The following is a 16,706-nucleotide window of genomic DNA, read 5'->3' on the forward strand; positions in this document are numbered from 1 at the left end:
TTTCAAATGATTAGCATCAAATGCATCGGCACCAGTCAACTTTTCTTTTTCCTTGTATAACTTGGCCACTTTCAGCTACAATGGTTTTCTTTTGGGGAGAGACCATTCTCTTTCCACTCCGAACAAGCGGATCATATCAAGGACTCTTGAAGATTCAAAGGATCCCGTCCTTTTGAAGGAGCTTGACCTTGACTTTGAACGATGCCGAATGGTCCCGGAATTTGGGTCTCCATGGTTTCAATGTACGCCATTTCCACCTAAACTTGTTAACTTCAAGATGTCAACCGCATATTCCGTGTAAAGAAATGCACCACACCGATTGCATCGGACTAGGACTGCCATCGAACATATTTGAGGAAGTCAAAACTTCAAACAAAAGCGGGCAATCACGGTAAATTCAACGGTCTATTTGGCACCGGACCTGCCCCTTTACGAACTAACTGACGGCAAGAGTACTTGATGGCAAATCCGAGAGAAGGACCAGTATACATGAGTGCAGTTCCCGGCTGCACTCATCTCTCTTAGGTATAGTCATATGTACTTGAGATTCGAGACTGTGCTCGTATTTCAAGTTTCGCTTCCTTATCCTTGTGTTACCAAATACAAAAATGCGATTATACTCAACTATGCTTAAAGCAAACTAACCATTTTGAATTAAGGTAACTAACATCTGACCTAAAAAAAAATGAACGAGTCAGAAGGGAGACATATTAGATCGAGTGAGGAAACGAGTTCTTAGCAAGAGTTGTGGTGGGGTAGTTGGTAGAACCTGTTCGGCAGTGAAATATAAGGGGAGGTACGAGGATAGATAAGGAGATGTACATGCTTAATATATTTGATATCCTAACATACACTTTTGTACATTTTTTTGCAAATTGTCATGACCAAGAGTCACAATAAAGTTTATATAATAGTTGAGCTGAAGGAGACGGAACATGTTCTTCATAGGATCTTCATAGTAAGGAACGGACTTTGGCAAATTCTCTTGTAGACTTTGTCCAATTGACGAAAAGTAACAAATAAACGAATCCACCACTTTTCTGTTGTAGTTTATTCTGGTTGGGAGCTTTCCTACCTTTTCGGGTACACCAATGGGCATTTTGCACTCGCCATCTTATACTTGAGTTACAGGAGTGGAAGTCGAAAAATGTTTGCCAAACGTTTCCTTTGAGCCCTTGATTATCATTTTTTTTGTTTTTTGGCGGTGGCATTCAGTAAAATATCACTTAATGTTCTTCCCAATACTAATATACATGAAATGTTGCAATTCGTCTATTTGTTACTTTTGGTTTTTCTTTAATCTATTGGAGGTGCTCTCAAAAGGCACATTAAGCCTCTACGGTCACTCGGCTGGTGTTTTGAAGTCGGTTTTGCGATGAAGGTGACACCGGACACTGGCCCCCAATTCCGTGGGCCGTTTGCCTCCTTGTGTGAGCGCTTCCAAATGGAGCACATCAGCTCGGGCCCAAACAATCCACAAAGCAACAGGGTGGCCTAAGCCGGTGTCAAGTCCGTGAAAAAGCTCTTGGAGAAAATTGGCGGAGACATTTCGGATTAAGCATTCCAAAAAGCATTGCTTATGTACCAAACAACACAGCGTTCAGACGGGCAATGCCTCGCCTACGGATATCTTGGCCGTGTCCTTCGCTCCATGTTACTAGATGTTCGTGAGGACCGAGCCTTCAAAGGAGCTGCTTTAGGTATTGCCCGCCGAGAGGCAGCCGCAGCTGCATGCGCTAAAGCCAGCGGGCGGGCACTACGGTCTCTACTCATCGGAGAAGTAGTCCATTTCCGAAGTCGCGATTCAGCTCTTGAGGAGGGAAGTCAGAGTTTGAAGCTCTTTAAGGAGGAGTCACTTGCCATTGCTAAGTCCTCCATTTTCGTAGTTGGGAACAAACCATTGTTGTGGTGTCCAGAAGTGGGAACTGTTTCGTAGGACAAAGATCGTCATCGTATAGGAGTAGCAAAGACAGGAAGCCGTGCAGAGGAGCAAGAGGACCTGGGAAGTGACTAGTCGGAGTACAGCACTTCGTCACTCTGTTAGTGGACCTACAATCCCGTCGAGTGGACATCATCCGAGCATCTCTGTTGGACCATCTTGCCAGACATCGAACACTAATTATCAAATTATGGATTTCAAAAGTGTATGTCCCTTTTTTTATTGGCCCAACAATTCCCCCACTTTTCTTACTGGAGCAAGACAGCTGATAGTTTGTGATGAATAAAGTAGATTGAACTGTACAATTTGCCTTGAAGAGTAGCTTAGGTTTCCCAGACGACCAAGATCGGTCTAGCATCGTAAGGAGTAGAGGTAGCAAGTGATTTGCATTCAACTGTATCTAAAGTGCATCGCTCTTGAAACAGAAATCAGTAGTTAGAGTAGAGGTCGACTTTGATAAGCGCATTTAGACAAGGATAGTGACCACATTTTGCACCATAGTTAGCCATGAAGATTGGCCCAGGTGTATGCTATTTGAGGCCCTGATAAAGGAAGCTCGAACTATTGATTGTATGCCCTGATTAGGGTTATAACCAAAGGCCTTTCACCCCTGGCTGGTGGACGGAACACCCTCCAGAGGAATGAAGGCCCTCGAAGGAATGGCCGAGTAAGAAAAAAAACGTGCTCCTCTCTTCATGATCCTCACGTGATGACCAATGTAGATTCGGCTACAGTTATTCATTCAACTCTTCCATACGTTCGACTCATCTAGACATAAACCTTATGTTCTTATGGGTGTCTTGAATTGTCATATTGAATGAGAATTTGAGGCCAGTTGGAACTTCGACTTGTCTGGTTGGTTTCTTTCTCAAGAGGGGGATTATTGAAAGTTGATTGGTCTGCTTTTAGTATCCACACACTCCTGAAGAGATCCGTCATAGTTTCGATTATTACCAAACCTCGTAAGCACATTCCGAATAGGTGGTCCCCTTTTTTTCATAATTACAGGCTTGGCTGATTGGACAGTTGGATTGTTCTGTTCCCTCCTACGCTCCCCAATTCGTCGCGTTGTCCTCGTGGACGCTATAATGAAAGTGCCAGTTGAAGTCCTTCAACATCCGAATCAACATAGTTGCTCTCTCCATGTCGCTTATGAAAGTTCATTGCTTTGCAGACACTACTCGTTTTACTTTGAACGTTCTACCGCACTCTGGTGCTCCAAGATCCACAATATCTAACAAACTATATTTTGAAATTCAGTTTCAACCTTCATCAAGCAAGCTCGATGTTGCCAATGGTAGTCAATTCTGGAACTTGGGAAAGCTTGAGTTCACAACAACTGCAGAGAATGGCAAACAGGTGACTATCTCAACAGTGGTTTCTCTTGACCTTACTGGTGCTCCTTTAGTTGGTTGTAGCGACTTCATGCTCATTGGTGTTCTTACCCCATCATTTCTCGCTGTCCACAGCTGTCTGGATTCTCCTTTCAATTTTGCAAGCTCAAACCCCACCAATATTTCTTGGTTGACTCTGGCAAGGACGGCTCTGCCTGTAGTACTCCTTGACTCTTGTGTAGAAAACGGATTCTCCCAGTTCCCAGAGTGAGAAATCTGGTTCAGGCGACACCATCTTGACCAGAAAAATCATGTTTCCATTGACTATTCCAGCAGGTATGGAGTCATCTTTATTTACAAATTGATATGACTGAGGGGACTGGCAAACCCTTTAATCAGCTCCAACATATTCGCCGAAACGCAATCGTCTGGGACATATAGGAGAGGAAGATTTATGTTGTTCTTCACCCCTCGGACGGAACAGATCAATAAACTTTCCTCATATCTTCTTCCAAATTCAAATTTGTCACCGAATCTTTCCTTTATTATGATTTCTTGATCGGTTCAAATTCGGACCACCTTCCTTGATCCGTCAGTTGGGTGGAATTGGGAGTTTGAATAATTTTTTCACTTCGTTCCTTGAAAGTTTCAAGTCGAGGAACAGCGAATCGGCAATTTCAGTGATCGAAAGAACATTTTTGATATCTATCAGTTGAAATCTAGCACCAGACTTGGGAAGCGTAGCTTGGCGATTCTAGCATGGAAAGAGATTGCCATCAGAGTATGCAAGTCCAACCGAAGTGGGCATTGTTCTACCCAGTTCAACCTAAATTGGGTCTCTTTGAGGGTTTGCAGGGCGTTGGTCTTTCTTAAGTTACGGGAGAAAATTCCTTATGCCACTTAAGAGGCTCCCATAATTGCTGGGGAGCAATCTCCCGTTTTGAAATTGGAACGACATGAGAACAAAACCAAGTCCAAGCATTGTTTAGCCTCTTTACTGACTTTTCCCAATATAGCTTCCATCATGAATGCATGCAAAGAGACTAATAATTGCAAACACAATTATCAGCGATGTCAGAACACCAGACCAATCAGGCGGAAGGGAAATCCTACGCAGAGACCCTGTCAACAGCTTTGCCTTGGGTGCTCCCGTTTTTTGGTGATGGATTTTGAGTGCTTGGATGAGCCCCATGAATCCCTAACACCCTACCTTCTGGCCCTTTTTCTCTTCGACAGGGTCTTTTTAAAAAAGTTGGAGTTGACTGGTTTTCCCGGCCTGGCTCTAGGCATGAGAACCCTGAGGGTGAAGACATCAAGCACAATCAAAGTTAGCAACCGATTTGGGCATGACGTTGAGTTCCGCCAAACTCATAATGGTAAAAGATGGAACTGCACCGTAAAAGGAGGTTTGAGGCCCTCGACCCTAAGATTCCTGAACGTCCCCGATGAGATAAGCGATCACCAATTATGTGAAGCCGCTTCCCAGTTTGCAAGGGTCATTGCTCCGGTCACATTGGAGGTTTTTGGAGGAGAGTCAAGCTTATCTGGACTCACAACTGGACATCGGAAGGTACAAATTGTACCAAAATCGGAGGTACCCGATTTTGTACAAGTGAAAAAACGTAACATCAGAGTTCTACACAAGTCACAAATACGGAAGTGTTTTCGATGCAAGGAGGAAGGTCATATCCAATCTCAGTGCTCAAGCCAATATGTGAGCTACAAACCATGTAGGGAACAAGCAGTGGACGATTCATCCAACTCAAAAGCTTCAAACCTCCCAGAACTTCGCCAAACACTGGATGCCTTAGCAAGCTCGAATTTGACGACAGACCAACGGGATGAATTGACAGAAACCCAACATTTGGAAGAGGATGATTCTGATTTCAAATTAAAGCAACATTCCGGTGCGAGTTTATAACCAAATCGCCAATGTAAAGAAGTATACCAAAGAAGCTGGTACCAAAGACCTCGAGAAATCATGTGTGGAGAGGAAGGAAGGGATCAAATCGAGTGACAAAAATCCACTGACCAAAAATCCAGTGGCCACTCTTAGTAAATCAAAGCAATAATTGAAGATGAATCTCCTACGCTCAATCTTAAACCACTGAAAATTATGGACGTACCTCGACAAGGGTAGTCATAACAAAAAGCCAATTCAGCCGCAATTACCTTTAGGCTGTCTGTAGAAACTTTAGTCCGATTTGTTAGTCAAGATGTCAGGGCTGCCAGGCATATGTTGAAAATTGCGTTTTCTTGAGCTTAAAGATAGCTATGGACAGGGCGAACCTGCAACAAGACAAGACTAATGGTGCAGCCCTGATGACTAGTCTTGGTCATCGTGATATGTCCATAATTTTCAGTGGTCAATGGGCCAATTTAGCTCAACGCACGGAGTTTTGACAAATTTGGTCACCGACCTCCAACAACTACTTTTTAACGATATTCCCGATTTCGTTGTTCTGTCGGAATCCTGGTTAAACAATCGTATTCTCTCTTCTGAATGTGAAGGCCTTGGCTATCGTGTGGCAGCGCGTAAGAATGGGTTGGATACTAGAGATGGACGGGGCGGTGGAGTTATGATAATGGCTCGTGAAGGCATTAAATGCCATGAAGGTAGGGGATAATGATCCTCAAGTGTGTGCAATCTTAGTGCAAGACGTCACTTTGGTTGTTGTGTATCTATCTCCAAGCGCCCCAGTAGTTGATAGAGTGTCGTTAAATGACTACGTCTTGACCATATCCTCGTTCACCGTTATTTGTGGTGACTTCAACTATCCTTATATTTCCTGGAAACATGCATATGGAACGTCACGCTCCGAAAATAATTTCTTGGAGAGTGTGCAGAACGCGTTCCTTGAGCAGATGATTGAATTCCCCCACGCACTTAAAAGGGAACACTCTTGACCTGCTTCTTACCAACGAGCTTACTTGTGTCCAATTTGTTCTGTCCAGGAATGACTTGAACATTAGCGACCACCTACCATTTGAGTTTGGGATACTTGCTGCCAACAACTATGTTGAAACTGAACAATGTATTCCCATTCTATCCCGGGGCGACTTAAGTGCGTTCCGTGCTTCTCTCTTAAGCAACGATTGGGTGTCTGAACTCTCCATTGCTTCGGTGCAAGAGGCCCGGGACAAACTAAGGGTACCTTTACACTAGGATGGAAGTCCAGGTTTGAATCTCCTAGATTGAATCCCAGGATTGCATCTTGGGATTGAATCGTGAAGATCCATCTTAATCATCCATTTACAATAAAGGCGATTCAATCTTGTTGCCGAAAACAGCTAATCTTCTCAATCAAGTATTAGATCTATGTCCTTTGTTCAAGCACTCTATCCACATTTTCGGTATCAATGTTTGGGAAGGAGTTAGAATAAACTAATTAGTAGATCTCGTTGTCCAATGTCCATTGGCAACCGCAAAGGGAAAGTAGTAACAAACACTATGACATCAATGATTTGAGGTTGGAAAACAGCCTGGTTTCATCAAGGCCACTTTACAAGTGAGCACAGCTCTCTCCAAGACCATGTTATTGAAGATTGACTTTGCTTGGACACCTTGATTGGTGGTCATGGTGTCCGGATTGATCCTCCCTCGTGTTATGTTGGCAATTGATACAAGCTCTCAAATTCCCAAAATGGAGAGGTGCTGGATTATCAAGTACTACAGATAGAAGCAGTGGCCTGTCTTCCTAAGCATTCTTTTCGCCCAAGACACTTCGAGAGAAGAGAATTGTTGATCAGAGGCAATGGACTTGTTGTTAATCCGGGCCTTCATTTAAATCCACCTACTCCTCGGCCTCAGCCCTAAACATATCATACCATTCATGCCCGTATTTTCAAATAAGATTTAAGAGCCCAATCGCAGAGGTTATATCTATGTTATCACCATCCATTTGTACAACCAATTACGTTCTCATTGTATCCTACAAATCCAATAAAGGTCTTTATCCAAATCATAGGTCATTTGAAATGTTCTTCCAAACCAAACCAAACATCTGGGATTGATTAAAAATACTCATTGTAACTTATAGTCTTTTACTGCTTAAAATATATAAAACTGAATGAATTACTGCATACAGACATGCGTACAGTAAGAATCTGGAGAACGGACAGCTGTGATGATAATGGACATCTTCAAGGACGAGATTCTGAAGCGAGATGGTCGTATGGACCCTTATTGTGAATGAAGGTGACTTCGATCAACTATCCATTATTTTGGTGGGACAAAAAAGGAATGGAGGGAGGTGCTGATGTGTTTTTGGCACGTTTCTTGGAGAGCTAGACATAGGTCCAGACAAATGAAAGCTAGAAAGGCGACATCCCATCTGTTGAAGTAGCTTTGCTCTTCACCTTCTTAAAGGCCACGTCCATCTCGAGTTCCGCCCAGGGCTGCAAAAGGGGATGGTAGTTATCTGGAAATAACAGTAACCTTCTGCAATACAATTTCTCGTGATGATGAAAAACGACTGCCTCTGGGACAATACCGGTGATACCGATAAAGGCATCAAAGTTCTGGACTTCCAATCAATAGTAGTGGTATGACTCTGCGCTCCTCAGAGGCTTTGGGCTCTTTTGGAGTGTTTCACTCCTCAGATATTGATGGTACGATGTATGAGCTTGGACCCTCCTCTCTTCTGAAAAGGACGGCGATTTAAATGCAGGCGACATGTCTTAGTTAAATGGAGCTTGGTGGTTTATATTCCCGGTGTTGATGGAGAATTCCAGATGCCTTAAATTGAGCCGCAAATTTCTGTAAATTGACCACGCAACTCCCATTTCGAGTCATGCCCAGAGGCCTACTTTTTAACTGTTCTTACCCCGGAGTCAAGGCTCGGACGTTATGCAGTATGAGCACCCATAGACCACGTCAGTCATAGGATTTTCAAATTGAATAACGTCCACGCACCCAACTCCGTCTGAGGTAAGACCCGGTAAGACCTCTCAGATGACGGAAATATCCAGGTATCTCGAAGGTGAACGAAATCGGAAGGGGATGAAAAAGCCCGTAGATGGATGAAACTGGCCGGAGACGGAATATTTTCTGATGTGAAGAAGTGGTCAAGTATAAAGGCTCTCAGGGCAGGGAGTAGGAGTGTATTGGGACTCCCGGGTCGAAGCTCAGAATGATTGATTCCCAATCATTGGCACACAGGATCTGGGCGATCTCGGTGGATTCACTCAAGTCAGATCGGATGTTGAAGTCACCACCTATGATGTCTTCCTCCAGGATTCTTCCTTTATGCAGGATGTTTGTGAGGTCTGAGGAGACAAGGTGATCATTGTGCGTGGTTGACTGATAGAGGACACCAATGAGGGTAAAGCCCTCCACGGCCTTGGGCATCCATGACATGGGTGGGAAGAGGGGGAAGGATTGAAAAGAGGGGTCCATCCATTGGACTGAGTTTATCAGGCAGGTCAGGGCTACTGATAGTGGGCGTGCCATCACTCACTGGTGTCACAGGTCAAAACTATTGCTTCTCATTCAATTTCAATTGAATTTTAAAGTAGTGGAAAAGCGCACGTCCACCATTTAGGCCCTTCAGCTGACGAAGTGAGACGTGAAGATTGATCCCCAAAAACAAATCGGTTTGTTTCAGGATTGAAACTGATTTCGGCATGGAAAAGCGATGAAGTTTTCATCCTGAGCAAACTAGGAGTCTATCTTCCATCCTGAAACTGGATTCAATCTCAAATTTCTCCGTAGTGTAAATGGCAACAAAAGTGACAAGAAAAAATAGCGAGAAAAGGTTGAGAGACACTATTGGAATCTTTCCGAATTCCAGTCTCTCCACCCACAGATCATATATAATGAGGATTGGCATTTGGCCCGACCGGGCCCGACCTCAGGCCAGAGAAATATGCACTTGGCGTCAGCAGATCTGCAGACCAAAAAAGACCAAAAACGACTTAGAATTGCGCGCTCCTGACAGAGCGCAGTCAATGACAAGCTCAATCAAAATCCGGCCACGCTGGCCAAAGAAAATGAGTGAGTCACTAGACACCTTGCTAGACACCAAAATGAATTCACCAGCCGATGAAGGCAAGCGATTCATTTTCTTCACGCTATGCCATGTCTAGACAGGTTTAGACATTATATGGTCTGTGGTGCATCATCCGTGGTCTGTCCACTGGGAATGAAGTGCCGAAAAAACGGTGATTTTCCAACGCCAAAATAACAATACGTTAAGGGGGTTGGTGCTCGATTTATTATAAAGGAAGATTTTAAGGACTTAACTAACTTTTTATCTGATCGCATTTTGCATGTGTGCCTATTCTGTCACTAATACTATATTTTATTCCCGGATTAGGGCAGAGCTCGTGGAGACATTTCAAAACATACAGTATTAGGTAAGGATCGTACCTACGCTGACCACTATTTAATTCTAAGTATTGAAGTCGTTTCTAACAATTTAGGCGGTTCATCCCCGCAATAGATCTTGCAAAAGATCTTGGCACTTTTTTTTATCTTATTCCAACCCCCAGCTGTCATGGTTGCCCAAATTTGGAAAGCACATTCTAGATGCATTTGGACGATTGATTGGCAGAGTTTTTATTGTATATGCATGAATAGGAACTAAACCATTGTCATGAGAGAACCAGATCAGCCAATTCAAATTCGTTGGCCGATCAAATAATATATATACATAAAAGTCAAGTAAAATGAATAATCTTCTCGTCTTGATCGCTGGGATTCCAATCCCGGTAGTGGTAAGGAAGCCCGCAAAAAAAGAGAAATTGCCGTATTTTTAGAATCCTCTTCGTTTCCCTCTCATGTGATATCATATTAGTCTCATGTCATCCCATTTACTTTATGACTTATATCGCCGCGACAAAGCAAGCAATTAAAGTACCTAACCTAGGCAAACAACACACAAATATACTCAACAAAGTGATCTATGGAATAAACAATCAATAAACAAATTAACTGTAATATCTAACAATCAATGAGCAACACAATTAAACCAACTAACTATGAACTCGACACCTAGACAAAGATTCGAAAATAAATATTCTACATTACGACATAAAAAACTAAAGCTAAAAATACGTCAAACATATTTGAGCGAGCAAGAAATGTATTATGTTTTAAAGCAGTTACGTCTGATCAAAGAGCAGTGAAAAATCTACCCAATTAAATGATAAAGGTCGATTCCCATTTATTCACCCACACCCCCACACCAAGAAGTTTACATGCACAACAACCAAGGGGTAACAGAGGAATTCACACCTTGGTGTGAAATTTCTGAGCGATAAGAACTGGAAAAGACAAGAGCAAAATGATATGTGTCTGATCTCTAAGAGCTCCAAAACAGGAATGAAAAAAAATAAGTTTTTGATAAATTAGTCTGTTGGGACTTCCTTACTTGCTACTGGAATCCCACCATTTCAATAAAAGAAATTAATTCTATTTGACTTTTGTTTTCTTATATTATTTGATCCACCAACGAATTTGTGTTGGCTGATCTGGCTAGTCCTTGAATTTAAGGTTGATCAGGAATTTTAGTCAAAAAACTTGTCCAAGTCTGACTTAGATGCTGCCACTGAATCAACAAGGCCTTCACACTCCCTACGATTATTTGAGGTCAATACATTGGACAGTGATGGTGCCCAAGAAAGAAGAGAGTTGGACTTTATTGTTCTAACTAGCCTGGATTCTCGAGGGCTTGAAGGTGCTCTCAAAACACATATAAAGCCTCTACGGTCACTAGAATTGACCTTAAATCTTGGGTTGGGACAAAGCCTATGGATGTTTTTGAAGACGTATACGTAGTACTAGATACCTTTTGTACCTTCTCTGCATAATTTTACAACCCAAACGTTGCAAGTCTCTCCCAATTTAAGAGCTCTCTCATACCTGCGATGTTCTTAGTGAAACATCTTTGGACCTGTTCGAGCTTTTGCAAACCTGCGTAACTAATTGGAGCCCAAATGATTGAGGCATATTCAAGATGCGGCTTAACAATCAACTTGTACAGAGTTAGCATCGTGATACTATCTCTGGAGTTAAACGTGCGATATATCCAACCATATGTTTGAAAAGCTGCACCAACTTTCAAATGGATATGCTCATCGAACTTTCCATTATCTTGGAGGACTACTGCACCTAGATAATGGAAAGTTCGATGAGCATATCATTCAAATTAGTTTAAATTTAATCATTTTGTTAAAAAATACGACCTTAATATCTCCTTCCCCCATGAAATATTGCCTGCCTACGTTTTTCCTCGCGTGCACCTATTTTGTACCTTTGGTGAGCCCTTTTTTCCCTGTTTGGTCAATTGGTTAATTTGGATTAACTGAAAGCAATTTCATGTTAAGAGCAATTTCCAAGTAAAATCAATTTCATGAAATGATAAAAAGTTATGATAGCTAATTTGATTTATTTCTGGGAGCTTAAGTCAAACGAATAGAGATGATGACACTGAGTTAAGATTATGGTTGATATCCATCCTTTCTTAATTTTGCATTTACCGATTTTTGGGAGTCTTGTAGTCTATTTTGTATAAAAAGAGCTCTATTTCAGTTGATTTGAATTTTGCATCCTAAAGTGTTGTTTGCCTGAAGACAACACCACGATCAAAGCTCAATAAGGTGACCTAAAATAATCACAATAACATTAAACTAGAGGGATCCAGGCTAACGTGTTTGCTAAATGGCTCAATGGTGCTCGGAACATAGGCATTTTTGGCCATTGTTGGTCCTCTTTGGGTTCGTTGGGGGGTCATAAAGAGTTTTTGCACTAATTGAAAGCGTCATCATGGCAGCTATCGAGGTCCTGATGATACAAAATATCCAAGGGGCCTTCATCCATAAAGGCCAAGGCTTGGAATTCCGAGTGCGTCCGTAAAAAAAAGAAACGCGCGCAGAAGAATTCCAAAAATGGAACCAAAAACGGAGAGAACGCCAGAAAGGGAACGAAGAGGAAGGAACGCCAGAAAGGGACGCAAAACCTGAACAGAGGAAAGAGACCTTTTCAGTCGAGAGCGAGGATTCGAGCTCCTTGGATGATGTGTCACGTTCAAGGAAACTTGGAAAGAAAAATGAAAGTTGGTTTAATTAAAGTTTCGAGTTCAAGCCCTGGCAAGTGATTGAAACACACTCCCTCGAAAAGGTTAGAAGTTTTTGGAGCGTCGGACATGATCGCTCATTGATCAAGTGTTATTTGGCCAGGAACGAAGCAAACGGTGTCAAAGTGCCCTCAAAAAAGTGATACTTGCCACCTGTTGTCCTGCAGAAGGGAAATCTCTCCGCTCGAACTGAAAGATGGCATGTGGAATTCACAGGAAAATGGCAGACTATTCCTTGTGTAGACACGAGAAATCGTGAGTGGAACTGAATTTGATCTCAATTTGAAACTTGTGTTTTTTCTTCGCCAAAGACACAATGGACACGCGACATCATCATTTTTGTGACAGTCTAAGACCTGGTCGTGACTCACATCCAGTCTTTATCATCCTGCTTTTCTTCATTGCTTGGAACTGTTCCATCACCGAGTCATCTGGTGTCAAAGGTAAACATTTCAGAACAAGATGCAGTGGATGAATTTGACTTTGGCGCTTTATATGAGCACACAATACGCAGCTAGTATTACCTACAGAAGTCAAATTGGATGCTTGTTTACAAAGAGTCAGAGAAACACCTTACTTTAATTTTTAATCTCATCGATTCTTCAGTCAAATTTTAGGGTCTTGATCTCTTGCATAAGAATGAAAAGAAGCAAAAAAGGTACTTGAAGAGACGGATCGCTGTCGTACGTGCAAAATCTCTGTATAACCTTAAAATGTACGGTAAAGTAATTTGTATGATGGTTGTAATTTATGGCCTTTTGTTGTCAGAAGCTAATTTTTTACTAGAGACCCAATAATGACCCCATTCGAAGCCAAATTCCCACTGACTAAATCTTTTTGCAATTGTTGAACCCATTCACAATGTTTCATTGTTTTGTCAGTTAGTCCTCCAAAGTGTTTCTACAAAACTGACAACGAATGCTGGTTATCATTCCTTCACTTGAGATCATTAAAAATGGTGTTCGGTGTAAAATCTTTCAGAGGATTGGCGAGTAATATTAAACAAAAAGGAGCTAAATTTGTTCTTTGAAATATATGAACTAAAAACCAGAATGCTAACAACAGTTACTCTTTCCGTTGAATAGAAAAAATAAAATAAAAAAGTAACAAGTCCCATGATAGTGAACAAGATCCTTCACGTTGTTGATTCGCGATTGATAATCAACGGTTTGAGGCCCACCTTTGTTTGAAAGAGACATATTGTGCATCAAAGCAACCGATTTTCATTTTCCTCATTTCCCAAAGTATATTTCCTATTATTTGTTCCTAATGAGTATACAGCAAGAAAATCCACTTGTCAAGAACCAGCCAGGAAGAAAGGTTTGAATTGCTAAATATGATTATTTTTGTTAGAATGCATTGATGTTAGCAGAAATTTAAAATTTTCTTTTTAGCTTCTCCCGGAATGGTATTGAATCAAAGCTAAGAACTTTTTCCTAATTACACAGCATAAATAATTCTCTAAGGCACTTGCAAAGAGTTACATTAAGGCAATGTAAAGCATTTTATGCATTTTATTTATCTGTTGTTTTATTTTGCATAAAAAACGTTTATTACTCCATTTGGAACAAGAGGAAAAAGGTGAGAGCATAAACGTGCTCGGAGAACTTGCTCAACGAATATTGAGGTTGCGAGAATAATCGGCGAATGATTCCAAGAAATATTGCCAGCTGTACTGTGCTGTGCTGTATGTTAATAATATGTGTATGTACTATCACACGCAATGATAAACCCTCTTGTGATACAGAGTTTATGCAATCTTCAAGGACGGAGAAAAATATGTTATTATTTCATGAAGGCAGATTAACTACGCTGAATATAGTAACATATTTTTCTTCGTCCTTGAAGATTGCATAAACTCTGTATCACAAGAGTTTGACAAGCAATAGACGGCATGAAAATGAAATGAGTACGATGGAGTTCCAATGCTAATTGACTTATTATTTCATGAAGGCAGATTAACTACGCTGAATATAGTAAGTCAATTAGCATTGGAACTCCATCGTACTCATTTCATTTTCATGCCGTCTATTGCTTGTCATAGCAAAACATTTGCTGAGTATTGTGGATAGTATCATCTATATCTAAGACTTCAAAATTTAGCCCCAGAACTCTAAACTGAAAAGTATCATTATAAGAACGAAAAATGACGTCAAAAATGGTTATTACTTGGCGTACAAAAAAAAGGTAAGTAACATTTTACAGAAGGTGCAGTAAACTTTCGTTCTAGAAGGTAAGGTAAAGAAAGGTAAAGAAGGTACACGCAAAATAAGTAGTAAAGATAACTTAATGGTTCGACTGGATGGGTGCAGATTTAGCAAGAGCTCTGGTTCCAGAGATTGTAATACGTATTGTTTGGTAAACCGAAGGGCTGGTGAGGAGATGTTCCAAATGTTATTAGCATGGACGGGAATTTTTTTTTCATAATTCATGAGGACTTCAAATTACACTAACTAGTATTTTTAACGCAACCGGAATATCAAAAAGCTTCCAGAGATGTCTGCAATGTCAAGGCTGCCATAAACGTCTCAAAAGGAAAAAAAGCGGACTTTGAAATATTGTTATGTTTGTTTCCTAGGTCCGCCGGTGGTGGCTACCGATTTTTTGGAACGCTATGTGGCGCAAGAGGGCGACACTGTCAAACTGTTGTGCCCAATCACCGGAACACCCAAGCCATTAATCGAGTGGTACCAAGACGATCGCATGATTCCTCCAACGTGGATGCGATTTCGCATCAATCGTCGGTACATTAAGATCAAGGACGTGGTCTTGGCTGACACAGGCCTGTACGTTTGCAAAGGCATCAATGGCTTCGGCAGTGAATCTGTTAGACTGAGTCTCATAGTCAGAGGTGAGCATATCTTTTGGGGAATGGCTTTTTTTCCTAGGCCGAACAAGTGACCTTATATGGATTGAACCGAGAGAGTAATAGAATATCTGCATAATTGTCTTGACCTAGCCAATACTGTTCCATTTCCAGCTGAGCCAGGCCCAAATGAACTAGAATGAGCAAACTCCTGAGAGTGTTCTTGATCCCCACGTGAATAGTAATTTGTTTTGTTGTTTCAAAAATGGTTGGCCATAAATGGAACACTCTCTTGCAAATCGAGGATCATCTATCGACGCATACAAGAACTGATAGCTTGAGATTCGTTCTGTGGGAAGGGAACCAGGACAGATCTGGAGGTGTTACGAAGCAATTTACAACACATCTGGGATAACTACCAATGTTGTGGAAGGAAAGACAGAACGCACCATCGCACTTCTTCTTTTCGCTCTTTTTTTCTTTTTCTGTGGACTGTATGTATGCAAGTAGGAGTGGTAGTTCTGGCGCAAGTTCCAGCTTTCTTGGTCTGTCGCCTTTCACTTCCTGTTTCATGTTCTACATAATGAGAGTTTCCCGCTCTCACTATTCTCAAAGAAGAACGAGACACCTTGAATGATTCTCATAGAAATGACGATTTTTATCATTGGTGAACTGCCGAATGAAGAGAATATCCGATTGAGTATTGTTTTTATCACAAGGAAGTCATTCAAAAGGATTGTATAACGAATGAATGGATGGTACGAGAGCTTCATTTCAATATAAGCATCCACATGATCTTTGTGCAACAAGATTCAGGTGAAAAGCTGTCCAATAAGAATGCATCTTCCTTGTAAACCGAATAAAAGCAAAATCCACACACGCTCATCCAACTGTTATATTTTGCCGCTATTCCAAATGAGTTTCGCACAACTCCAAAAAGAGCGCCAAATCTAGGGTGACCATCAAGTCTGTGACGCCTCTTAAGATCTCTAATACTACACCATGCCGCTATCTCTGTGCCTCTGGTTTGTTTCCTCAATGAGAAAATGGACCCAAACGAGGCAAACAAAGAGAAAGAGGATCTCTGCCGAAGGTCCTGCGGGCAAACAAGGGAAAAAAATGGGAAATCAATGATACAATCAACTCAACAATTGACTGAAGAGAGACTTGTTCGTGCTTGTTGTCGTTTGCCTTGAATAGACGACTTATCACTAGTTCCAGCCCGAGAACGAGAATGGAAACGCAGAAGGGTGGTCCAAGGAGGGTGAATTGCGCTGAAAGGGGGGGGGGGGGCTTTTCACTATTCTCATATTCACATGCGGGTGATTTCCAGCCATTCAGGGCTAGAGTGGGAATCCTTGGGGAGCTTATCAACTCACACCTGGGTTGCTAATTCTTGTGCACCAACTTGGAACAAATTCAAAGGCGTTGACTCCAAGATTTTCCATTGAAGAATGGCTTTATCTTGTGGTTAACCAATAACATAAGTTGATTGCGAGGCTGTGTTTTTCAACGTGCTTGGATTTCTTGGATGGAAAACTCTATCTAGA

The 16,706-nt window shown here is 41.6% G+C and overlaps 1 protein-coding gene across 1 annotated transcript in view; it reads left to right on the forward strand.

The window, feature by feature from the left end:
* The first annotated feature begins 11,463 nt into the window (after positions 1-11,463).
* The window catches only part of LOC131893564 (uncharacterized), a 37,360-nt gene continuing 32,117 nt past the window's right edge, over positions 11,464-16,706 (forward strand). The window contains exons 1-2 of the mRNA XM_059243619.1: positions 11,464-12,793; positions 14,929-15,201. Of these exons, the coding sequence (XP_059099602.1) occupies positions 12,667-12,793; positions 14,929-15,201 (400 nt within the window). The 5' untranslated portion in view covers positions 11,464-12,666. The remainder of the gene's footprint in view (positions 12,794-14,928; positions 15,202-16,706) is intronic.

Source organism: Tigriopus californicus, chromosome 2 (genome assembly GCF_007210705.1).
Source record: "Tigriopus californicus strain San Diego chromosome 2, Tcal_SD_v2.1, whole genome shotgun sequence".
NCBI lineage: Eukaryota > Metazoa > Arthropoda > Copepoda > Harpacticoida > Harpacticidae > Tigriopus > Tigriopus californicus.